Genomic DNA, 27627 nt, shown 5'->3' on the forward strand with positions numbered 1-27627 from the left:
CATCTTGCTTCTAACATAGGAGTTGCTAAAAGTCAAATTTGGAAATAAATAAATAAATAAGATTGTATGGGAAATACTTCAGTAAATTCTAGATGACCATCCTATATTGCTGAATAAAGCGCCTACTTTACATAGATTGGGATAATTAGGGAAAGGATAACTTTATTTAAAAGATATATACCATGAAACATGGAAGTAATAGTTCTTACAAATGGGTACATAAAATACGACATCAAATTTAGGCAACATAAATTCAGTTTAATGGAGAGAAACTTCACATTTGGATAGCCCCTACTGTTATCGTTGCTGATTAGATACATACGATTCTCTTTCCCACTCGTTCCTCTTTCTCCAACATGAGTCCACGGCCAACGTCAAGCCCCCTTTCTTTCATTCATACCGGACACCAATTAATATCGCCGCCACCATCCATTCTCCCCCGTGTCATCTCCCGGTCGAGTTGCAACACCCTCATGTTGTCGGAACCTTAGGCGATGCTAGAAGAGAAACCAAGAATGTCGGAACCCTAGGTGAGGATAGAAGAGAAAACCAATAAGGATGATAGTGGAAAGGACAAACAGAGAAAACGAAGGTCGAAAGGGAAACGATGATTCTGCGGGGAAGGAGACAACTAGAGAGGAGCTAGGTTTTTCTTTTAGATCTAAGAATTAATAACCAAGGACTTCTTTTCATTAGGTGGTAAGGAAACAACAAGCCCTATATATTTCATATATTACATGGATATTAAATCTTACTAAATGATGCAAAGTGACATTTTAAACCCGGTAATAAGACTTTATTCTTCTAGGAAACAAGAAAAAACTTTACGGACCTATTAAACAAATTGCAAATTCATCGATGGACCAAAATGACATTAACCCTTAAAATTTATAAACAACAACTAAAAAAATATATATTACAGTTTAATATTTCACAGACAAATCTTGTGATAAGAAATACATATTTAAAGTATTATATTCGATAAAACTTTGTAATTAATTAAAACAATACTTTAGTAAATTTATTAATGTATATATTAAAAATAAATAATAAAATATTATTCGTTTTTATTGTATAAACGACAATCAATCCAAAATCTTAAATAATAATTCGGTTTTATTAAAAATCAATCAAAAAATCTAAATATCTCAAATTGGACCAATAGGTTTTATTCCATCTATAAATTAACCAAACATCAATAAATCTAAATACCAGCGATTTCCTTTCCCTCCTTTTTCTATTATTTCTTCTCTTTTGTGTCTATGTTCATTCGATTCAGCATTGCTTGACTATGTTTATTGGTCAAGCCTCGTGGTGATCAGATCTGTTGTGTTCAACATAAAAGGTGAAGTCAGTCAATTCAAATTAACTCTCTATTTCTAAGGAGGCCTAATAACTAATAAGGTTTTGTTATTCTTCCTGTTACTATATTTATTTTGACTAAAGCTCTAGCAACATCATGCGTTTACTTTGGGTCAAACTTTATCTACATTAATTATCCTGCTTCCAAGTTCCAACCACCTGCTTACATCTAGAATTGTCAAGCCCCAGAGAAGTAAAGGGGATGGAAATTACACAAACAGGCTAAAAATGGAAAATAGAATTCTGATCACGGATTTCTGGAAATATCTTTCTAGCTTCTCGCTAGTTTTCTTGGTACTTTCATCCATATTTTCGTTGATTAAACAAAAATATTTCTTGAACTCCGATGTATGTAATACTATGTATATATATCAGGCATCAGTTAGCTATTGTATTGCTAAATCAAGTTAACTCTTCATTTTCTCTGGTCCAGCAAGATGACATGGACATCACCTACAGACGCTATGCCATGGGTGGGATTGTATATTTGTGCAGCATCTCTGGTTTGCACTCTAGCAATGGCAGCCGATGTCTACCGAGGCTTTCAACAATGGAAGCTCTGGTTTCCATGTAGATTTTTTACCATCAACTCTGTTTCCATTACACTGATAGCAATATCAACGAAGCTGCCCGTAGATCTAAGCAGTGCCTTGACAGGACATGAGATTGAAGCAAAGTTTGTGAGTATCACTTTCTTGGTCATCATGTTAGCCAACTTTCTCCCATCTTTAGGTCTTATGAATGACAAGGAACTTCTGCTGAATACCGTGGCCTTATGTATCCTCATGCTCACCATTACTGTAAATATGTTGATCCAAGTTATTAGTGCTTCAGCGAGTTTGTCAATCGCCACAATAATCCTTTTATTTATACTACCAATTCCATGGCCAATTTCAGTAGCCTTGACAGTTTCAGCATCTAGAAGAGTTTTACAACAACGATACGAAGAGTTACACATTTTGGCTTCTAATCATCAAGATATAAACTTCTCCAGCAAGGGACTCATACGATATGTTAAAAAGTATTGGATGATGGCAGAGACTGGTAACCCCCAATTTGCAATTGCTTGTTCACCAGTTTCTACTGCTTTTGGGGTTCTATGCTCAATCCTTGCTTCCATTTCAGTTTTTATTTTGATAGACCAGTTTGTTGATAAATCAAATTTTCGGAATGATGCATCAGATTATAAGTGGTCAATCAGTGCAATTATTATCTTGCAATCAATTGGGGTGATAATAGGTAGTATAGCACCAATTTTCAGATGTTTGACTGCCACCAGTCATTTCAACCTCTCCATGAAAGGGAACATGCATCATCTAAACGTGTTCCGAGTCGAGAAGTATTGGATAAAAAGGCTTCAGCTGTGGAAAAGCAGCCCTGTCCCTACGCATATCCCAAGCCACCATTGCAAGAAGGTTTTTCATAATATCCGAAATATGATTTTGAACTTTTGTATAGCACTTCAGATAATGATTATAGTTACATGTAACATGATAAGTCTTATTCCCAGATGTTTTCTTATCTTATTCTCATGTTGTTACTATTTCGGCAAGTATTTCTTGAAAAGGTTTATAGAAGAACCAAATGCATCTGATTGCAATGCGATATCAGAAATGGAAGAATATAGTGATTATGTCCTACAGATTGATCCGGATGTGAAGCTTTCAACGAGAATATTACGAAATGCGCTCAACTCTATAAATCGACTTCTTCGCGAGTCTGAAAAGAAAGATTCAAGGAATCTTATGAAGCTTCTCGAGAAATCTACAGGATTCAACGGAGTAGTAGAGTTCGACAATGAACAGGTCCCACCTTTACATCTGGAAGAAACCCAGAATTGCTGGAGCCTAGTAGCAGTGACACTAACTGCCATTGCCCTTGCACTCCCCAAAATTGCAAACTGCCATGTCAAGGGGTTACTTTCAAGTATGAGGGAAGGTCTCCAATTTGTAAAACATATGGAAGAAAGCCTCAATGCAAATGATGAGTTGGTAAAGGCAAGAAAAGCAGCAAGACGTGTGTGGACAGACGTTGAAGTATACTGCAAGTGGCTACAAATTGATCTTCAAAAGACTGCTAGAAATGGAAAAACTTCAAAGGAGACTCTTCAATGGTTGGGTGATGAAGCTGCGAAAATTGTGATACAGTTTAAGATAAGGAAAAATGTAAGTCTGGATCACTCACTTCATAAGTTCATTGCTGCGAGTTCCATGTATAGAATCAGTCAAACCATACTGCTTCATTGCAATGAGCAAGAAAATTGGCCAACAGATGAGGAACTGTTTGAGTTTATATCAACCATTATTGCAGATCTGCTATGTGCTTGCTTTACCAGCTTACCACGTGTCATAACTATGAAGTGCCACGAGGATGCAATAGAGAAAAGGGAAGAGAGCATTCAAATTGCAGCTCAGCTTCTTGGTAGATCCAAAAAGATCCTGAAATTGCTTAAAAAACACCAACTTCCCAACTTAGACATGGAGTCAATGGGGTATATTGATAAGTGGCATGCATTATCTAAGAGTCAGATACCCAACGGTAATTCAGCAAGGATTCAACCAGCTTCTTCAAGTTCTAATGCATCTTTCGTAGTAACTATTATATAACAAGTGTGTGTATCTATTAACTGTGTACTCAAGAAATAAAATGAGGGTCCTTAGGATTTAGCATATCCAGAATTTACTCATTATTAGTGTTACAAATCTCAATAGTGGTATTAGCATGAAATCTTGTTGATTTCAAGTTTCTTAGGATCGTATCTTTTTGTTTTACTCTTTCTTTCTTGAAAAAAGAAATTGTGGTTTATATATATATATATATATATATATATATATATATATATATATATATATATATATATATATATATATATATATATATATATATATATATATATATATATATATATATATATATTGTGAATGTCAACTTCTCATAAACTTTTAATTTAAGAATTATAAACTTAATAAAAAGTTTTAGTTTTCATTAAGCACCTCCCCGAAGGTATACCTAGTACCTACAATGACACCCAGAAGATTTTATGACCCCAAGTTAGAAAGTATGTGTATTGAAGATAAATACATCCAACCGGCCTGTAGGTTGTAGCTAAGAGAACCCCACGGTTTTACAAGGAGATTCAAAAGGAAGAAGATAAGGATTAAGGAACATGGGAACATAAAATGGTAGAGCAGAAAACATGGTAGATCAGCAGAAAGAAAATTACACGTCCCCTGTGGTTTGCAGTAATATGCTCATTTGATCTTTAACTAATTTTTTTTTAACACGGATTTGTTTTCTTGAATATTTGGTCTCTACTAAAGATAAAAAAACAGTTTTACCCTTACAATTTTATTTCTAGAATTATATATTATTTAATTTAATTGTTGTTTAGAAAAATTTATATGATGAAAAATTCATGTGGGCCCCACCAAAACCCACTTCCTTCGGTTCCCTCTCTATTTCATCTTCAACATCTTCAACATCGAGCTGCATCTCCTTCCTCCCTTTCTACTGCTTCTCTCTTTCTTCCCTAGATATGACAGACGAATCATCGCCGACGGAAACCATCATTACCGGACCATCGACCATTCCTAAAGCCAACATCGTGAAATTAAAACCCTAGATCGTGGTTTTTAGCGGCTGTGCTGCAGAAAAGATCTCTCTGATCACTACCGTCATGCAATGAATGTTCGTCCACAACCGTCACTGCTTCGGTACTCATCAAACCTAAGGCAACCCCCTCAGCGCTGCCACATCTTGTCGCCTGTCACGCCATATCTTCTTGGCGTCATCACAATACTATTCCCATTTACTTCTAGACCCTCAACAAAAAAACCTCAACTGAGTATCCTTGAAAGTCGAATCCTTGAACCCAGACACAAATAACCCATGTGAGGAGAGGGAGATCTCGGCAGCAGGAGTCTCCGATTAAACCTCGGTCAGGTTTCAGTTTCATATCACTCGTCACCGATGAACCTCGGGTGAAGAAATATTAGACTATCCCATTGCACAACTAGAAAAATAACCTTTAATGACATGCGAACCATGACACACACTGTTCTATGATACGCAAAAGTGTGTGCCCTAAAAATAATGTAAGCTCTCCCAAAATTTGAAGGATTTAGGATGCACATTTTTGTGTGCCCTAAAATTAGTGTCATAACAAAAAAAAAAACATGGAGGGCACCTATCATAAAAAGTGTGTCGTGAAATCATGTTGTTTTCTATTTTTTTTAATGAAACGCACGCATCTTCATCTTTAGTAACTAACGGGGGAAAATGAAATCCTAAAAAATTTTAAAAGTTGCTGTATTCAACTCTACCTTCTATCCATCTTTCTACCTCCTCAATCTTTTCTCTTCTCTCCTCGGTTGTCTCTCTCTTTCTGACACTAGAATACTGAAAAATCCCTGCTAATATCACAATCACTCTTCTTTCTCTTTGTCAAGTACCCATAAACCTTCGATCAACAGTGGCTACTCTTCCTTTCTCCCACACCAACATCGCACCACCACCAAACCTTCGATCTCGCACCACCAAGTATCTCTGACCATCTTCTAGGCCTCGAATGAATCTTCTGTATATTACACTAAAAATGTTTTTCCCCTCTCATTATTCCCATTCACTTTCACCCTCATAGTATAACATTATTAATCGATAACCCCTACCATTTTAGTGCGATATATATGGCTCGAATCAACATCTCCACTACAACTTCATCGAAGGTGTGATTTTGACCCTGATTTGGTCATCGATCCCCATTTCAACATCAGGGAAATTTTAGAGAAAGGTAGTAATCATACCTGTTTTCTAATGTTTTAGCCATAAGCGACCATAATTTTGTGGTTTAATGAAAATCTTAATTACTTTTGTTCAGTTTTGGATTCAAATTTGACACTCTTCTACTATTATCATGTGAAGAGCAAATCCAAGGTTATAAAGATTATTGGAAGGCTATGGTGTTGGTGATACTAAACATCAGACGTGTTAGGTGTTTCCTTTTGACTTTCTTTCCCGATTAAGTCCTAGCTTTTTACTAGTTTGCTCTATTGGCTTGTATGTTAATAGTGGCTCAATTTACGAAACACTTGCTACATATGGAGCTACACATGTTCTTGAACGTATGGCCTTCAAAATCACACTTAATAGGAGCCACTTGCGTGTTGTGCATGAAGTGGAGGAAATTGGTGGCAATGTGATAGCTTCTGCTTCAAGGGAACAAATGGGTTACTCTTATGATGATTTGAGGAGTTATGTTCCTCAAATTGTGGAGCTACTTGTTGACTCTGTAAGAAATCAAGATTTATTGTATTGGGAGGTCAAAGAACATGTGCTTGTTTACTTGTTTACTTTTCACTTTATTTCTTGTCATTTATCTTTTTGAAAGTTGTCTTTTACATATTTTATGATTAAAAACATTACTTTTATTTATTATTTATACAGATTGAGAAGGTGAAGGTTGAGATTGTTGAATATGCCAACAATCCTCTTCTTACTTCAGAAGGGTTAATCAACAGAATAAACAATACACTTTTGGAGGATTTTGTAGTTGTGAGTCTCACACCTTATATTTTATGGTTACATGCAAGAAAATAAGAAATAACATTGTATTTTCATTGATTTGTTTACCATAGCATCCTACTTTCACTATACTTTAAAAAATCTACCATGTTATAGCAATGTCAAATAAACACAAATCAATTTGCATATTTAGATTTTTTAAAGTACAATGTCCCAATAAGAAAAAAGTTGAAATAAGAATGTCATCATTGATCATTAGTTAGATTTTTCAAAGCACAATGGTGTTCTATAAACTAGAAACTATAAAGAAATTAATACAGGATGCTATAACACACAAATAAATGAAATTAAGTTGTTATTTTATGCATTTAACAACTAGAGTATCTGCTATTAGTATTACAATCATCCTTTTTATTGATTCCATGTGGATTTTGTTCTTGAAAGAAAATGTTGTTTGGAAATTATTAGGCAAACTATACAACTCCTTGCATGGTACTTGATGCATCAGGAGTTGAACATGAGGAACTATTGAAATATGCAAAGCATCTTCTCTCTGATTTGCCAAGTGGCACTTAGGTTGAGGAGCCGAAATCAGCGTATGTTGGTGGTGATCACCGTGTTATGGCTGACATAGGGGTGGGTGTGTCTTTTAAGTTCAATTATGTATCCTTTTTTATTGACTAAATTACCCTTTGTCATCCTAAGGTATTGACTAAATCACCATTTGTCAATTGTCATACAGAGAACTAGTTTTGTTCTTGCATTTGAACTTCATGGTGGCTGGCTTAAGGAGACTTCCTGGTGGTTGGCTTAAGGAGACTTTCCCGATAAGATTCTTCACCCTGTTCATAACTATGCTATTATTTCATATGACCCTTCTGCCCTTAGAGCCATTGGTGCTTTAGTTGTACGAGTTGATGTACTTCTTCCTGGTAGGCAAATTTACATATGATCTATAGGTTCTTGTATACATTGCTGAGATCTCACTTCAAAACATGAGAGGTAGCTTAGGATTTGTTAACCAGGTTAGTTATGATTCTTTTTCTTTCATCATGAAAACTTATCATCTATTATCTTTTTATTATTTTGTGAACCGGCTTAAATACTTTAATATAATTTACCTATTTTTAGCTCTCTGTCACTATTGACCCAAATTTTTTAATCTTTTGTCTTGTTTACACCAGGAACAACAAGAAATTTGAAAGATCTTGCAAATCAAAGAGAGGTTCAACACCTTTCTCTTTTCTCCTACTCTCAATCCAAAGAGGTATCTAAACAGAAGGGTATAACAATCCTTTCCCATGTCCCTACTTCCTTCACCTTCGGTTCCTCAAGATGTACAAGCCATATCCAAGCTTGCAGAAGTGATTTCCATTTCTGCCCTTAAAAGCATCAAAAGGGATTTTCTAGTTCTTCCTTTATTTTATGTATATTTATATTGGGATAAATGCAAGATATAACTTAGTTATATTTTCAGGTATGCTTGGCTAAAATCTTGGATGTGTATTATGAAGATTTGTTCACAATCCCTGATAAAAAATTGCCATACAATGCAGATTCCATGACTACTAACATTCATATAAAGAAGGTGCCATAGCTGTTAGCTTTTCTTGGATAGTTATATTATAATCTACACTAAAATTACATATGATCTTTCAATGTTATGATATTGATATTGTTGTTGCATAAAGGCAACTCTTTTGTTAAAATGGTATCTACTTTAATCATAATCAGATGCTTAATTGTTGCAAGTTCTTCTTGCCCCATTTTCAAAATGGGCAAAACTGTTTCAGAGGAAATCAACAGCCCCAATCATCACATACTGATAAGGGAATAGAAAATGACTTCCTATTGGCTCTTGTTATTTCTGCATTCAATATGTTCTTGTTATATATAAACATTAAATATTTTTTGTTTTCTTCAAGTTTTTTGTAGATATAAAAGAGTTTCATTCTTTATTTCAATTGTTAGTTATACTATTGATGATGGAAGCTGCTAATAAAGGAAATGGAAGAAGCCATGGAAGCTGCTAAAAATGTCTATGCCTATGCCTATGTCTATGCTCATGCTTAGTCCTATGCCCATGCCCATGCCTATACTGATGCCCATGCATATGTGTATGTGTATGCCTATGCCTATGCCCATGCTCATGCCCATGCCCATGCCCATATCCATGCCCATGCCCATGCTCATGCCTAGCTAAAAATGTCAAGAAAGATTCACTTATTTAAAGATAAGATACATAAGGCCGGTTTATTATCTTATGCTCTTCCTAGGTTGCGTAAGGCAATGGTTTCTTTTGATGATACATTTATTGTATGAAATAGATCTTTTGTATGAAACACAAAGTAGATTAAATTAATGAATGTTGGTACATTTATTGTTTGAAATATATTTTTTTATTCTATAATGTATTTTATGTTGTGTTATGAGACATTAATTGTAATTTAATTTGAAAATTAGTAAACTTATAAAAAATATATATTTTTAAAAAATATATTTTTTTTAAAACATTTAAAATTATGACACACAATGTGTGTCGTAAATGCGTGTCATAAGGTTACGACATGCAAATGCGTGTCCTCTTCCTTTATGGCAGAGGCTTCCTTGATACGCATTGTGTGTCATCTATGCATGTCATAAATGTGTGTCGTAAGGTTATGGCACACAAATGTGTGTCGTCTTCCTTTATGACAGGGCCTTCCTTCGTCTGTGCATTTTATGACACACTATGCATGTCACTAAAGGGTATTTTTGTAGTAGTGTTGGTGATCTAGTTGCCCGTGATCTAGCTGCCCCAACGAGCCGTTCACCAAAACGTTTTTGCATTTTTATTTATTTATGTTGCGAAGTGTTCCTGTGGACTTAAATTAACTTTTATATTTAAATCTAATTTAGTTAATAACTATATTTTATACTTGGTAAAAAATCAAATAAAATATACTGAAATATATCATTTATTTTTCTCTACAAAAAAAAATCAGTATTAATATATATTTTTATATACTTTTTAATATAAAATTGGATTGGTTTTGATTGCTAATGAGTGTGAATAATTGGATTGGGTTAGGTTGTATAAGTGGAGGAAAGAGATTATTTTTTTATAAACAAATTGGGTTGGGTTGGGTTACTAATGAGGATAATCTTAGGTAGTGGTGGTGATAAGTGTTTATTTGATTTTGACCAGCTATGTACCTTATATTAAACCAACCTCACGTAAAGAAAAAGAAATCAAAATCAAAATCTAGTCATCACATGTTAGTATTCCGACAACGGTGGATGTGGATTTTGATGGTGATGAAATGGGATTTCGAACATGATGACTCGTGTTCATGGAATTTCGAAAAAAGTTTGTCGATGGTGATGCTCTGCTGTGGAACAGTGGAAAGATTGGGAAAATGGGAGAAATGGAGTCGCATTAAGGTATGTATATTTTTCTGGCTGTGAGGGTGCTTTCCAGCGGCGGCTAACTGGATTTCGAGTCGGTTTCTTTTTAGTGCTATGTATGGAGATGATATGAGAGACGAGAGAACTCCCGCTTTCAAACATGTCGGGGTGAAGGGTGGATGGTCGACCCAATGTTATTTCTAATTAAACATTTATTTAACTGGATAAAAGGGTAAACTATATGAATGGTCCCTATGGTTTGGGATAATCTATATGTTTGGTCCCTAAGACTTCTTTTTATTTCGAAAGACCCCTAGAATGTATTTTTGTTACATGTTTGGTCCCTATGAAACATAAAATGACTATTTTACCCTTAATATTTTTTGATTTTTGATTACTTATTCATCCATTTTAATTAAAAAAAAGAAACAAAAGAATCCCCCCCCCCCCACCACCCACCAATCCTCGTTTTATCCCCCATCCACCCTTTCATTTACGCTCTCACATTACCAAAACTCACCACTTCTCCGATGAGCGTTGCTACCATGTAAGGTTTCTTCCTCTCTTTTTCTCTTCTCTGTTCGATTCAGAGAAAGGGGTGGTAACCGGTGCTTGTGGTGGCTACAAGACGCAAATGGGTAGAAAGAAGAAAAGAAAAAGGTAGATCGATCGTCACATGCTCAATCCCTGTATCACCGCTACTTAAAACAACATCGCCAGCGAGAGAAATCCCCACACACTGACGAAAACCTCATTTATTTACCACCAGCGCCACATTAACCCACCGGAGCACAACAACCTTTGCAAAAAAATCGTGAATCGGAGCAGCACCACCATCGATGATGGGAATCGAAACCACCACACCGTCATTGTTGCATCCCCTAACTATTCAAACATTATTCAAAAATCAATGTGATCCAGAAATTGTTGGTCACTTCAGAAACCTCGTTTCAATTTCTTCGCAAAAGATCAACCTGGGAGGATTTTGATTTCGATTTCATCACCTATGTTGTTTCTGAAGTTTAATTTGAGGTTCGTCGGAAGTAAATCTTCACCTAATTTCTTCACCTGATGTTTTTGGATTTCTAATCAGGAATTCAGTTAGGCATAAACATCTTGATTTGATTTCAGTAGCGGATTCACATGTGAGTTTAGAATCTGGGTTTCTTTTTTAAGTTTCCTAAGGTTTTGAATACGAGGTTTGATTTCAAATATGTTTTTGATGTTTGATTTCACATGTGGTTTTGATTTCAACTTTGAGGTTTAAGGTTTGACTTCGGATTTTTCATATATGAAATTTGGTTTTAGGTTTAAGGTTTAATTTCAACTTTGGATATGATTTGTAGGCGGTGACCGGTGGTGGTTGACGACGGTGAACGGCAGTGATTGATGGTGACTATTGAACACTTATGATTTTGGTGTGGTGGTTGGATCTTTGAACACATAATGTGTGGGTGGGATGCTGGGTTTAACTAGTGGTGGCCGATCGTTTTTTATTTATTTTAAAACAATAAATAAATAAAAGAAAATCAAAAATCTATATTAAGGGCAAAATAGTCTTTTTATATTTAATAGGGACGAAAGACAAAGACACAACAAAATAATGTTTGAGGGCCTTCCCAATTAGAAAAAAGTCTTAGGGACCAAACGCGCAGATTACCCCAAACCACAAGGACCATTCGTGTAATTTACCCTAAATAAAAATATTAAATTTTGATGAGGGTAACATAGTCAATTTACATATGGTAAGGACCCAAAACGCAACAAAAGTATGTAGTTAGGATTGTCTGCGTTAAAAAAATAGTTAGGGACCAAAAGAAGAAATTACCTCAAACCATAAGGACCATTCAGGTAATTTACCCTAACTCCAACGATTGGTGATTTGCTAGTGCCATAAATCCCACGTCATATCGTTCATGAACCATCTTTGTGCAATTTTCTTCTTTCTTCTCATCTCTTGTTTTAGAGTGTAGAAAGTGTTAGTTAAAATATTGGAAGAGTATGAGCATAAATTAGTGGAGAGTTGTGATGGGTATAGCAGAAAAATATAGCACTTATAAGAATGTCATTCAAGCACTATGGAGAGAGGGAAATTGTAACGCTCGGGTTTCAGGGCTAAGCATTTTTGTCAATGTAATAGTCTAGGTCAACTCTTGTAACTCTTTTTGAAGTAATAAAGATGAAATATTTGAGTATTATGTGAATTATATGTGTTTATTATTTAATTATAAATGTATAATTAATAAAGAATAAAAATGAGCGTCAAAATTAAAGTGTGAGATAATCCCGATATCTCTACATAAAGTTGTAGAATATGTCTCAAGGTTTCCGTGCATATAAGGAACGCCGAAATCCGAGTTATAACGAAGAAGTTATGACCCGTCAAAGTTTCACGACAGAACCGGCACGATACCGGGAAGCGTGAATAGTGAATTTACGATAGAGCGAGATTTAGCCTTAGTGATCTAAACGAAAGTCGTAGAATATGTTAAACTAAGAACATCGATAAAAAGAACGCCCAAATCTGACTTCGTATGAAGAAATTATGAGATTTTAAACAGACCAATCCTGTCCCGGCTTGTTAAAAAATATAACTTTAAAAATAAAGTCAAAATTAGCCGACGGAGTCTAAACGAAAGTTGTAGAGTACGTCTTCACCTACGCGTGGATATAAAGAACGTCAAAAACGGAGTTCGTATGAACGAGTTACAAATTATAATAGCATATTTACGTATTAAAATAAAGTATAAATCATGTATACGTACACATATATATACATATGTATATATCATTAGAAAGGTATCGACGATGCGGTCATTATAAGACTAATGTTGAGTTCTTTCGACATTAGTTTAGTACAAATATCATTAAATCCATTTATAATAGTATTATAGAGGGGTGTTTAGTTGTTTATATAACTAAAAGGTCATTAAGTAATTATGGAGGGTAGTTTTTGAAAATTCAATTAGTATAAATAAGAGCCTTGGGCTCTCATATTTCTTGCACCATTCTCTTGATTCAAGAGTCTTTCTCTCCTTATCCCCCGAGCATTTCGGTCCCTCGTGATTCGACTTCTCTTTCTGTAGCTTAGTATAGTAAGGTGAGCACTGAAGCGCTGCACGAATCTTTCTTAGAAAGAGTCAGCGACGAGCAGAGCCCGACTCCTAGCTAAAACCCCCTTGTAAGTAAGTTATGCTTACCTTATTTTAATATAGCTTATATTTAAAATTAGTATTGTTATTATGAACTTATAATAAATATTTGAGCTATTATTATAACTTATATAAGTGTCGTTATAATATTTTTTTTAACTACTCGCGGTACGGGGAATCTGGTTTAAAGGGCCGCATAGGGTTGTTGGATTTCAGAAGTGCTATATGCCAAAATGGTCCTGCCCTCCGGTGTTTTATGTCTGGCCCCTGTCTGTACATAGTGGTTGGAAAATATTGTTTAACGCTTATATAATAATAATAATACTAAGACTAATAGTTGGTCACGGTAAATATTAGACTAAAATTTAGCGATAATAATGCTAGGTTTCGTCGAAGGAAAATAGAATCGTTAGAAGCAAGCGCTGCCCGATTTTGGAATCATCACCTTAACAAGTGAGTGCATAGTTACTTTCAACTTACACATAGATATGAAGTATTTTATATAAATTACGTGCTATGTGTGCATATTATCTGAATACTTGCTATCTATGCTAGATGAACGTTGTTATACATGTTATCAATGATTTAAACTGTATATGTATTTTATATCTACGAAAATGTTGGGGTAAAACATGGGTAGATGCAATAGGTGATGTGTGATAAAATGATGAGAGGCCTCGATGTTGATGTTGTTGATTCTGTCATCTAGCGGAGTATGGATGACGACCACGGACTCTTATAGACAGTCCAGTGGAACACTAGCAGGCTCGCAACCTGTAGGTGTTTGTGAACGATATGTTCACCGGTGTACTCCATCCCCCACATGGTTGCCTTTAGGACATTTATTGCTGATGAATCCCCTTAGCAGTAGTGTCCGTCCCGATGATGATCCTTAGGCTAGGTCCCTTATGATAGGTGTTTAGGGACGTAAAGTGAGGATAACGGGAACGGGTAATCGGGTTATTGTTGATCGATGAAATTAATAAACTTATTTATTGTGGGTTGAAAACCCTATGTGCTCACCAGGCTCCCAAGCCTGACCCACTCAGTTTTATGTATTACAGGTAGTGGCGCATGAGCATAGGTGTGATGTTTTGGACGAGGGATTACGGATATAGGCCTGTAGATATGAAATAATGTAGTAAGGCTTATATTGTACTGTTTTTGCTTTTGATCTATACGAACATGACATCCCGAGTCTTTTAATGAAATACATTTCTATGGAAATGCTTTTGATAAATCTTTATCATATTTTTGTTTTGGGAAAAATTCCGCAACACTTTCATTTAAAATGTAACTCTGATTTTTAAACAAAGCATAAACAAACCGGTCTTTTATGGCCGTGATTTTGGGGATGTCACAGTTGGTATCAGAGCATTAGTTTAAGCGAACTAGGAATTTGTAGGATTTCTAGACTTAAACTTAGAATGCTAAGCGATGATTGTGAGGTGTGAGCACTAGCTTATTTTAGGAATTGTGCCTAAAATGCTTTTATGTGCTAAATGCTTTGTGCATAATATGCTGTTAATTGTTCGGATCTATGGTATGTTGCCGACCGGATCTGGAAACCTTATGTGTTTAGGATTCTAAACGTACGACTACGATATTAGAACTAGCATGTAAACATTTCTGAGTGATAAGGACGATTTAAAACTTCTATCCTAAATAAAGATCTAAATTCACCATATTCGGTGTATAGATCAAGATGGCAAGGACCCGTAGCGGAAACGTGAACGCAAATGGAGGTAGGAACCAACCCCCAGTGGTTCAGCAAATACCTGTTGTTGAAGAAGTTGCACCTGAGCCAGTCACCATGGCTGGAGTTCAAGCCATGATTCAGGCTATGCTAGCTGAACAAAGGGAAGAAATGAGACAGATGCTCCACGAAAATAGGGACGAACCTACCATACATGTTGAACCGACGGAGCCAGTTCCCGAGCCATCTGAGGAAGGGAACTATAGCCGCCAAGTGAGTCAAGTAGGGACTCAAGGTGAGCAAAAGGATGGCCCAGAAGGGAGAAACAACAAGGATGGGCGGATGTACAAAAATTTCTTGGGTGCGAAACCACCAAGTCTCTCAGGAAGCCCAAAGCCTGTTGAGATTATGGACTGGATCTCCGAGATGGAGATGGTGTTTGAGAGCTGCGACTGCAGCGAGAAGCAGAAGACTGTCTTCGCTGTGAGACAATTGAAAACTGGAGTCTTGAGCTGGTGGAAGCTATTGGCAGATACAATGCCATGGGGAGAAGCTCTGAAAATGTCATGGGATGAGTTCTTGGAACAACTGAAGGCGCAGTACTGTTCAGAGATAGACCTGATTGATCTGAACAATGAGTTCCAAAATTTGAAGAAGGGGAGAATGAGCATCGATGACTATGCTACTGCATTTACGGAAAAGATGAAGTTGTTTCCATACCTAGTGCCAACCGAACTTTCCAAAATTGAGAAATTCGCAAACGGACTGCCGGCTGACTTTGGCCCAACAGTCAAGATGGCAACCACTCTGAAATCAGCTGTTCGAGCAGCTAAGAACGTGGAGACCCAACAAAAGGAAAGAGGTCTGGAGAGGGCTGAGGTTGGTGAGAAACGGAAGTTCAATGGATCCTCGAAGTCCAACAAGAAGAGTAGATTCTCGAAGTCTGGTTCGAGGGGAGGAGGATCAGAAGCGAAGTGGTGTGACAAGTGCAAGAAGAAGCACTCTGGGAAGTGTGACGGAGGGGTCACTTGTTACAAGTGCGGAAAGCCTGGGCACTACGCCAATGAATGCACCCTCAACCAGAAAGCCTGTTATGGGTGCAATGAAGAAGGGCACATTTTGAAGGACTGTCCGAAGAAGAAGGAGACAGGAAGACCCAACATACCACCGAAGCCGAAGGCGAGAGCCTTCCAGATGATGCTCGAGGCTGCAAAGGAGGCAGCAGACGTCGCTTCAGGTACCTTTCTTGTAAATGGTTTGCCTGCAAATATACTATTTGATTCCGGAGCCAACTACTCCTTTGTGTCGCATAAATTTGGTGGGAAATTAGCATTGCCTGTAGAAAAACTAGATAATGCCCTGATTGTAGAAGTTGCCAGTGGCAAATTCGTACCTGTTAGTAATCGTATTAGGAACATCGTCATTGACCTAAACGGAAACGAATTCCACGAAGAGCTATTACCCATAGAGTTAAACGGTTTCGACATCGTTTTGGGTATGGATTGGCTTAGCGCCAACGATGCTGAGATTCAATGCCGAAAGAAGATAGTAAAGGTAAACCCACCCGGAAAAGAATCATTTATGGTGTATGGGGACAAACGCAGAGTGAATTCTGGAATCATCTCCCTGATGAAAGCCAGGAAATGTTTGTCCAAAGGATGTGCATCATACTTGGCATTCGTAATCGATGCCAAGAAGGAGAAGAAAGAGGTGCAGAATATACCGGTTGTGTGTGATTATCCGGAAATCTTTCCCGAAGATCTTCCCGGATTACCACCTGATAGGCAAGTGGAGTTTCGTATAGACTTGTTACCAGGAACAACACCAATAGCAAAGGCACCTTACCGATTAGCACCGACGGAGATGAAGGAGCTCATGACGCAACTTCAGGAGCTGTTGGACAACGGTTTTATTCGACCTAGTTCATCACCCTGGGGAGCTCCGGTGTTATTCGTGAAGAAGAAGGACGGAAGTATGAGAATGTGTATAGACTACCGAGAGCTGAATAAGGCAACGGTGAAGAACAAGTATCCATTGCCGAGGATTGATGACCTATTCGATCAGCTCCAAGGTTCGAGCTACTTCTCAAAGATCGATCTTAGGTCAGGATATCATCAGCTAAAGGTGAGAAAGCAGGATATTGAGAAGACTGCATTCAGAACGAGATATGGACACTACGAGTTCTTGGTTATGTCATTCGGGCTAACCAATGCTCCCGCAGCATTCATGGATTTGATGAATAGGGTTTGTAAACCATTCCTCGATAAATCCATGATAGTGTTCATCGACGACATTCTCATCTACTCGAAAAGCTAAGAGGAGCATGGCAAGCATCTACGGGAAGTATTAGAAGTTTTGAAGAAGGAGAAGCTTTTTGCAAAGTTCTCCAAATGCGACTTTTGGATACGGGAAGTCCAATTCTTGGTTCATGTTGTTAACCAGGAGGGAATAATGGTTGACCCCGCAAAGATCGAGGCTGTAATGAAGTGGGAACGTCCAAAGAGTCCCACGGAGATTCGAAGCTTTCTAGGATTAGCCGGATATTATCGACGATTTATCCAAGGCTTTTCTTTGATAGCTGCTCCATTAACAGCTTTGACTCATAAAGGAGCTACGTATACGTGGAGTGAGAAACACGATGAGGCATTCGAGAAGCTAAAGAAGAAGTTATGTGAAGCACCGATACTTTCTCTACCCGATGGAGTCAAAGATTTCGCGGTTTATAGTGACGCTTCTGGAGTCGGGTTGGGTTGTTCTGACCCAAAGAGAAAAGGTGATAGCATACGCATCTCGACAATTGAAAGAGCACGAAAAGAACTACCCCACTCATGATCTGGAGTTGGCAGCGGTAGTTTTTGCCTTAAAGATGTGGAGGCATTACCTCTACGGCACGAAGTGCAAGCTCTTCACTGATCATAAGAGTCTCCAGTATCTCTTTAATCAGAAGGAGTTGAACATGAGGCAACGACGCTGGCTAGAACTTCTCAAGGACTACGACTGTGAGATACTTTACCACCCAGGTAAAGCAAATATTGTTGCTGATACTCTCAGTCGGAAAGTCAATCTGGAAAGGAAAAGGCCAAGAGCGTTAAGAATTGAAGTCGTCTCGACGATTGTGGAAAGTATCAGGAAAGCTCAAGAAGAAGTTTTAGAGAAAAATGACCGAAAGGAAGAACGTTTGGGAAGAACGTTAGTTTTTGGTACAAACAGTCGAGGACTGAAGGTATTCCAAGATCGAATTTGGGTACCTAAGACGGGAGGAATAAGAGATCTTCTGATGGAAGAAGCACACAAGACCATGTACTCGATTCATCCCGGTAGCACTAAAATGTATAGGGACCTAAAACCCTACTACTGGTGGTCGACGATGAAGCTCGATGTTGCGAAGTATGTGGCCGAGTGCGTAACATGTGCGAGGGTTAAGGCACAACATCAGAAACCGTATGGGAGTTTGGAACCTTTACCTGTACCCATGGGTAAATGGGAAGACATCACCATGGATTTTGTGACTAAACTGCCCAGGACGAAGAACGGTCACGACATGATTTGGGTAGTCGTGGATCGTTTCACCAAGAGTGCACACTTCATAGCAGCCAACGAGAAGTGGTCTATGGATAAGCTCGTAAATGCTTACGTGAAGGAAATTGTAAGACTTCACGGTGTCCCTCTTACGATTGTATCAGATCATGATAGTCGTTTTACGTCAAGGTTTTGGAGGAGTCTACAAGAGGAGTTAGGTACAAAGTTGTGTTTGAGTACTGCTTATCATCCGCAAACTGATGGTCAGAGCGAAAGAACGATTCAAACGCTGGAAGATATGCTGAGAGCATGTACCCTCGAATTCCAAGGGAATTGGGACGAGCACTTACCTCTGGTAGAATTTTCCTACAACAATAGTTTTCACTCGAGCATCAAGATGGCTCCTTATCAAGCCTTGTATGGGCAGAAGTGTCGTACGCCGTCTTGTTGGCTTGAAGCCGGAGAGAAGCAGTTTATGGGCCCCGAGATAGTCCATGAGACTGCTGAGAAGTTGAAGGTGATTAGGGAAAGGATGTTAGCAGCCCAGGATCGTCAGAAGAGCTATGCTGACAAGAAAAGACGACCGATAACTTTCGAAGTTGGGGATTCCGTTTTGCTTAAAGTCTCACCGTGGAAGGGACTTATACGATTTGGGAAACGAGGAAAGTTGAGTCCAAGGTTTATTGGACCGTTCAAAGTTCTTCAGAAGATAGGGAACCAAGCTTACAAGCTGGAATTGCCCGAAGAACTCAATGGTATTCATAACACCTTCCATGTGTGTTATTTGAGGAAATTCACGGGAGATGTTCCCGACATAATTCCAATCTCAGAGTTAAGGATGGATGAAAATAAAAGGTTGATCGAAGAGCCTGAGGCAATTGTTGACCGCAAGACTAAGAAGTTACGACACAAGATGGTCGACTTGGTGCTAGTCCGATGGAAACATTCGAATGGACCAAATCTCACTTAGGAAACAGAGGATGACATGATGAGTCGCTATCCACATCTGTTTGCTGATGCATGATTCCGAGACGGTATCATCCTAAGGGGGAGAGAATTGTAATGCCCGGGTTTCAGGGCTAAGCATTTTTGTTAATGTAATAGTCTAGGTCAACTCTTGTAACTCTTTTTGAAGTAATAAAGATGAAATATTTGAGTATTATGTGAATTATATGTGTTTATTATTTACTTATAAATGTATAATTAATAAAGAATAAAAATGACCGTCAAAATTAAAGTGTGAGATAATCCCGATATCTCTACATAAAGTTGTAGAATATGTCTCAAGGTTTCCGTGCATATAAGGAACGCCGAAATCCGAGTTATAACGAAGAAGTAATGACCCGTCGAAGTTTCACGACAGAACCGGCACGATACCGGGAAGCGTGAATAGTGAATTTACGATAGAGCGAGATTTAGCCTTAGTGATCTAAACGAAAGTCGTAGAATATGTTAAACTAAGAACATCGATAAAAAGAACGCCCAAATCTGACTTCGTATGAAGAAGTTATGAGATTTTAAACAGACCAATCCTGTCCCGGCTTGTTAAAAAACATAACTTTAAAAATAAAGTCAAAATTAGCCGACGGAGTCTAAACGAAAGTTGTAGAGTACGTCTTCACCTACGCGTGGATATAAAGAACGTCAAAAACGGAGTTCGTATGAACGAGTTACAAATTATAATAGCATATTTACGTATTACAATAAAGTATAAATCATGTATACGTACACATATATATACATATGTATATATCATTAGAAAGGTATCGACGATGCGGTCATTATAAGACTAATGTTGAGTTCTTTCGACATTAGTTTAGTACAAATATCATTAAATCCATTTATAATAGTATTATAGAGGGGTGTTTAGTTGTTTATATAACTAAAAGGTCATTAAGTAATTATGGAGGGTAGTTTTTGAAAATTCAATTAGTATAAATAAGAGCCTTGGGCTCTCATATTTCTTGCACCATTCTCTTGATTCAAGAGTCTTTCTCTCCTTATCCCCCGAGCATTTCGGTCCCTCGTGATTCGACTTCTCTTTCTGTAGCTTAGTATAGTAAGGTGAGCACTGAAGCGCTGCACGAATCTTTCTTAGAAAGAGTCAGCGACGAGCAGAGCCCGACTCCTAGCTAAAACCCCCTTGTAAGTAAGTTATGCTTACCTTATTTTAATATAGCTTATATTTAAAATTAGTATTGTTATTATGAACTTATAATAAATATTTGAGCTATTATTATAACTTATATAAGTGTCGTTATAATATTTTTTTTAACTACTCGCGGTACGGGGAATCTGGTTTAAAGGGCCGCATAGGGTTGTTGGATTTCAGAAGTGCTATATGCCAAAATGGTCCTGCCCTCCGGTGTTTTATGTCTGGCCCCTGTCTGTACATAGTGGTTGGAAAATATTGTTTAACGCTTATATAATAATAATAATACTAAGACTAATAGTTGGTCACGGTAAATATTAGACTAAAATTTAGCGATAATAATGCTAGGTTTCGTCGAAGGAAAATAGAATCGTTAGAAGCAAGCGCTGCCCGATTTTGGAATCATCACCTTAACAAGTGAGTGCATAGTTACTTTCAACTTACACATAGATATGAAGTATTTTATATAAATTACGTGCTATGTGTGCATATTATCTGAATACTTGCTATCTATGCTAGATGAACGTTGTTATACATGTTATCAATGATTTAAACTGTATATGTATTTTATATCTACGAAAATGTTGGGGTAAAACATGGGTAGATGCAATAGGTGATGTGTGATAAAATGATGAGAGGCCTCGATGTTGATGTTGTTGATTCTGTCATCTAGCGGAGTATGGATGACGACCACGGACTCTTCTAGACAGTCCAGTGGAACACTAGCAGGCTCGCAACCTGTAGGTGTTTGTGAACGATATGTTCACCGGTGTACTCCATCCCCCACATGGTTGCCTTTAGGACATTTATTGCTGATGAATCCCCTTAGCAGTAGTGTCCGTCCCGATGATGATCCTTAGGCTAGGTCCCTTATGATAGGTGTTTAGGGACGTAAAGTGAGGATAACGGGAACGGGTAATCGGGTTATTGTTGATCGATGAAATTAATAAACTTATTTATTGTGGGTTGAAAACCCTATGTGCTCACCAGGCTCCCAAGCCTGACCCACTCAGTTTTATGTATTACAGGTAGTGGCGCATGAGCATAGGTGTGATGTTTTGGACGAGGGATTACGGATATAGGCCTGTAGATATGAAATAATGTAGTAAGGCTTATATTGTACTGTTTTTGCTTTTGATCTATACGAACATGACATCCCGAGTCTTTTAATGAAATACATTTCTATGGAAATGCTTTTGATAAATCTTTATCATATTTTTGTTTTGGGAAAAATTCCGCAACACTTTCATTTAAAATGTAACTCTGATTTTTAAACAAAGCATAAACAAACCGGTCTTTTATGGCCGTGATTTTGGGGATGTCACAGAAATGTTCAAGAATCACAAAATTTCATCAAAAAGGCCTTTATTTATTGAGTCAAATCAACCTCTGTAGATCGTAGTTCTTGATGTAATTGCAAGTGGGTACCGTAAGAAAAAAGGATTATGATGATTTTGTTTAGAGGGAGTTTGGATAGGGAATAAAAGAGGGTGCTTATAGCTTATCCTTACCGGTATCAAGTTTAAGTGTTTGGATAGGAAACACTAAAAATCAACTTATTGTTGTAGGAATAAGCTAAATAAGCTAAGTTTAATAAGTATCCCCTTGCTTATAACTTATTGTTTATTTCTAATCCAAACACTTTTAAAAAAGTTGCTTTCTCTTACCGCTATAAGCTAATTTATCCAAACACCCTCTTAGTATTTTCACTGAGATGGATTGTGTTCCTGATGTCATGGTTGGCAACCAAATTTTTACATTCATTGTGTCAAAATTTTGGACTTTAAGAAGGCTTTGTATACTTCAAAGAATTAGTGAACTTAGGATTCATCCCTGATATATACCTTCAACTCTAATACTGATTCAACAAACAATTCCAAGTTGGTTGTTGGTGTTGGCTCTACAGGTGATTTGTTTCAAGGAATCCCCTCTTTTTCTCAATTTATCTTTCTTTCATAATTAGATGAGCTCCTTTGACCAAAAAAAAAACTTGCATTGTTGTAACTCTGATTATTTCGGTTATTATAGTCGTACAAATTGAAGGCATGCACTTTTTCATTTTTGTTATATGACAAGAAGAAGACATGCATAACGAAGCATCCACGTAGTATTCTTTTTACAGTACACTAAAAGATCATCAAAAACAACAATTTTAGAGACTTACCCTTGAATTCAAAGAATTTTTGGGTTTCTATAAGACAATGATTCTTCTTAGTCCGACTCTAGATAAAATCTTATTGATCAGTAGTAGTAGTGTAGAATCACGAAGTTTAGACGAGTATTTTTCATGAGGGGTTTGTTGTTGGAGGAGTTGATTGCATTTAGAGACTTACCAGAAGGTTATAAAGTTATAGTGAAAGGTGAAAGTTAGATGAAAGTTGAGTGGTTGATTTCAAGTGCATGTGTTAGGGATGTTCATCAAACCACATAAACTGCACAAACCGCCCACACCGCATAATGTGGTTTAGAACTATCGTGGTGCAGTTTGCGGTTCGTAATTTTTTCAAACCGTACTATGTGGTGCGGTTTTTAATTACGAAATTATGGTTCAACCCGCACCACATCACACTACATAATAATATTACATACATGTGATATATATATATATATATATATATATATATATATATATATATATATATATATATATATATATATATATATAGGTTCAGGTTCATTTGGGACATGCTAATTTTGTGAGACCGTGCGACCAAATCTAAAAATAATTATAAAATGCAAAATAAAATGAAAAATCCGAATAAAAAAATTTAATTATTATTTTCGTCACTTTAATACGTGGAATATTCTAATATAATATTACACTGTAAATATTCTAATGTGATTTTTAGAATGTTACAATATTTTACTAGATTTCTCATATATGTAAAACTAGTTTATAACCCGTGGAAACCACGGTTACAAAATTAAAATTGATAATAAAATCAGAAAATTAAGTTGTTAAAATAAATATATATTATTAAAAAATAAGAAATTATAAAAGAAAAATGTAAACATAATAAGTGTAACCAAATTTGGTAAATATCCTTTAACCGGGGGATAAGTGCGGTGGGTAATATTGATATATTTTGTTACCATATAAGAATTTATGAGTATTTATGAATATGAGTTGTAAAATAAAATTCAAATTAGGGAACCAAAATAATGACATGTGACGTATTATTGATTTAATAGGTTGACACATGACGGAATGAGATTAACCCTATTCATTTATTAGATAGGGAGATATTCTAATATTCTACTAGAATATGTAAAAAAATGTATTTTTTATTTTTTTGGTATTTTTTATAATTTTTTTTTTTGGAAAATATAAATGACGAAAATAATATTTGAAAAACAAAATTCGACAATTTTTAATTATTTTGCATTTAAATTTTTTTTTTTTATCTACAAAATGAGTGGCTAGGATTGTGTCTCACGGTCTTACAAAATTAGGCAGTCTCACGTGAACCTAACTCTCTCTCTCTCTCTCTCTCTCTCTCTCTCTCTCTCTCTCTATATATATATATATATATATATATATATATATATATATAAAAGGTCACAGATATCTTTGATCAAGCCTAAGCCCTTAGCTACATTATGCTGGATACATCAATACCTGTCAAGTACTTTGAGAAGGAAAGGGGACGAAAAATACACAAACCAGCTAAAATTGAAATAAGAAGTCTTGTCAACAGATTCCCAGAAATATCTGTCTAGCTTCTCACTAGTTTGTTTTTTTAATATTCTCCTTGATCAAATTAAATAAAAATCTTTCTTGAACTTTTATGTATATATATCAAGCATCAGTTAGGTTTTGTATTGCTAGATCAAGTTAACTCTTCATTTTCTCTTGTCTAGCAAGATGACATGGACAACTCCTGCAGATGCCATGCCACGGGTGGGATTGTATATTTGTGCAGCATCTCTGGTTTGCACTCTAGCAATTGCAGCCGATGTCTTCCGAGGCTTTCGAAAACGGAAGCTCTGTTTTCCATGCAGATTTTTTACCATCATTGATGTTTCGATTACAGTGATAACAATATCAACAAAGCTACCACTGAATCTAAGCACCAACAATTCTGACAGACTAGGGATTGGAGCAAAGTTTGTCAGCATTATGTTCTTGGTCCCTACTTTAGGGCTTATGAATGACAAGGAACTTCTGCTGAATACCGTGGCCTTGTGTATCCTCATATTCACCATTACTGGAAATATGCAGTTAGTTTTTCAATAATGCCTTTATTGATTCTATATTTGGTAATTGGAACAATATTCTTTTTATTGATTCTTTTAGTTCTATTGTCAATTTCGGTAGCCTTGATGGTTTCAGCATCTAGAAGAGTTTTACAACAACGGTACAAGGAGTTGCACAGATTGATTTCTAATTCTAATCATCAAGAGATAAACTTCTCCAACAAGCGACTCATTCGTTATGTTAAAAAGTATTGGATAATGACAGAGATTGGTAACCCCCAATTAGCAATTGCTTGTTCACCTGTGTCTTCTGCTTTTGGGGTTATCAAAACCATAAATCATATTATAAGTGGTCAATCAATGTGATTTTTACCTTGCAATTAATTGGGACAATAGTAGGTAGTATAGCACCAATTTTCAGATGTTTGACTGCCACCAGTCACTTCAACCTCTCCATGAAATGGAGCAGGCACCATCTAAACGTATTCCGAGTCGAGAAGCATTGGATTCAAAGGCTTCAGCTTTGGAAAAACAGCCCTGTCCCTACGCATATACCCGGCCGCCATTGCAAGAAGGTTTTCCATAATATCTGAAATGTGATTTTGAACTCTTGTATAGCACTTCAGATAATGATTATAGTTACATTCAACCTCTATTCAATCCTAATTAATCATCATTCGTTCAACTCCTATTAAATCCCCATTGTGGATGCCCTAAGTAAAAAAACATAATTTTTCTTTGAAATTCTGGAGTTGTTCATCAAATTTCGGACTTGTTCTTGAAATTACAAGTGTTTTTTTTTTAAATCGGAAATTCAGACCGGAATACAGAAAGTTGTTCCAGAATTAAGTCCGAAATGTAATTTTTTGTCAAAAAAATGTTTTTTCTTGGTCCGGACTAAAAATATTTTTTTATGGTTATTTTCTTCAAATACACATTAAAATATTGTTAGATTACTTAAAATATTTTTACTTTGGGTCAAGTCTTTAAGAAGGCTGCCAACTACCTACTTAATTACATCAGCAATTGCCCAGCCCTTGATAAGGAAAGGTGGGGGAATTTTACATAAACCGCTAGTATGCAAAATAAAAAAAAAATGGTACATCGCTCAACACTTAAAATATTTTCCATTTAAATCTCTTGTCTAGCAGAATTGGTTGGAAATCTCCTACTGAAGCCATGCCATGGGTGGGACTGTATATTTGCGTAGCATCTCTCGTTTGCACTCTTGCAATGGCAGCTGATGCCTTTCAAGGCTTTAGACAATGGAAACTATGGTTTCCATGCAGATTTTTCTCTATCAATGCTGCTGCCATCACACTGATGGCAGTAGCAATGAAGCTGCCAGTGGATCTATCGGATGACATGTCTGATAGCAGTCATGATATGCTGGCAAAGATGATTAGCATCCTTTTCCTGGTCACCATGTTAGCTAACTCTCTGCGTTCTCTAGGGATAATGAATGACAGGGAACTTCTATTGAACATAATAGCCTTGGGTATTCTTATAATCACCATCACTGTAAATGTTTTGATCCAATTTAGTATTATGCTGCCTTTCCCAGTCATGATACCAATGCTCATATTTATATTTTCCCTTCTATGGCCATTTTCGGTAGCTTTGACAGTTCCAGAAACTAGAAGAATTTTACAACACCAGTACAAGGAGTTGCAGGGACTGGTTTCAAATCATCAGGAGATAAACTTCTCCTCCAAGGCACTCATAATTTATGCTAAGAAGTATTGGATGATGGCTGAGACTGGTAACCCCCAATTTGCAATTGCTTGTTCACCGGTTTCTTCTGCTTTTGGGGTTCTATGCTCATTCATTGCTTGCAGTTCATTTACTCTTTTCATTATCCTGTTTTCTGATACCTCATATTTTCTTATGGAAAATATATATTTTCAGATTATAAGTGGTCAATTGATGTAATTCTTATCTTGCAATTACTTGGGGCAACAGTAGGTAGTATAGCACCAATATTTAGATGTTTGACTGCCACCAGTCATTTCAAACTCTCACAGGAATTGAGCAAGAATCATCTAAATGTGTTCCGAGTGGAGAAGCAACGGATCCAAAGGCTTCAGATGTGGAAAAGTAGCCATGTCTCTTCACATATCCTAGGACGCCATTGCAAAATGGTTTTCCATAACATCAAAAACATGATCTTGAACATTTTCATTGCAGTTAAGATAATGGTTGTGGTTATATGCAACACAATATGCCTCATTCCCATAACTTTTCTGATCTTCCTATCTTGTACTTACTATTTCTGCAAGTCATTGTTGAGAAGCTTTAAAGAAGAAGCAGATGAATCTAACATCCATATGAGATCAGAGATGGAAGAATATGTTGGTTATGTCCTACAAATTGAAGTGAAGGCAAAGCTTTCAAAGAAAATATTAAGAAACATGCTCAATTCTATGACTCGACTTCTTCATGAGTCTGAAAAGAAAGAGCCGGATAATCTTATGACGCTTCTCAAGAAATCTACAGGATTCTATGGAGTAATAGAGTTCGACAATGAGCAAGTCCCACCTTTACATTCAGAAGAAATCCAGAGCTGCTGGAGCCTAGTAGCAGTAACATTAACTGCCATTGCCCTTTCACTTCCTAAAGCAAACTTTCATGTGCAGGGATAA

The 27627-nt window shown here is 36.7% G+C and overlaps 2 protein-coding genes across 2 annotated transcripts; both read left to right on the forward strand.

Moving 5' to 3' along the window:
• Window positions 1–1799: 1799 nt before the first annotated feature.
• Window positions 1800–8606, forward strand: LOC145055441 (uncharacterized). The gene is made up of 8 exons (XM_079003768.1): window positions 1800–3900; window positions 6239–6326; window positions 6430–6649; window positions 6805–6912; window positions 7351–7447; window positions 8067–8149; window positions 8360–8470; window positions 8574–8606. Exons 1-8 carry the CDS (start codon window positions 1800–1802, stop codon window positions 8604–8606), a joined length of 2841 nt encoding a protein of 946 aa, XP_078859894.1.
• A 17612-nt stretch (window positions 8607–26218) lies between these two features.
• On the forward strand, window positions 26219–27627 carry LOC145055450 (uncharacterized). Its single transcript, XM_079003780.1, has 2 exons — window positions 26219–26822; window positions 26894–27627. Exons 1-2 carry the CDS (start codon window positions 26219–26221, stop codon window positions 27625–27627), a joined length of 1338 nt encoding a protein of 445 aa, XP_078859906.1.

This window comes from Lactuca serriola, chromosome 1 (assembly GCF_051521515.1).
Source record: "Lactuca serriola cultivar US96UC23 chromosome 1, Lser_US96UC23_V15, whole genome shotgun sequence".
Classification (NCBI taxonomy): Eukaryota; Viridiplantae; Streptophyta; class Magnoliopsida; order Asterales; family Asteraceae; genus Lactuca; species Lactuca serriola.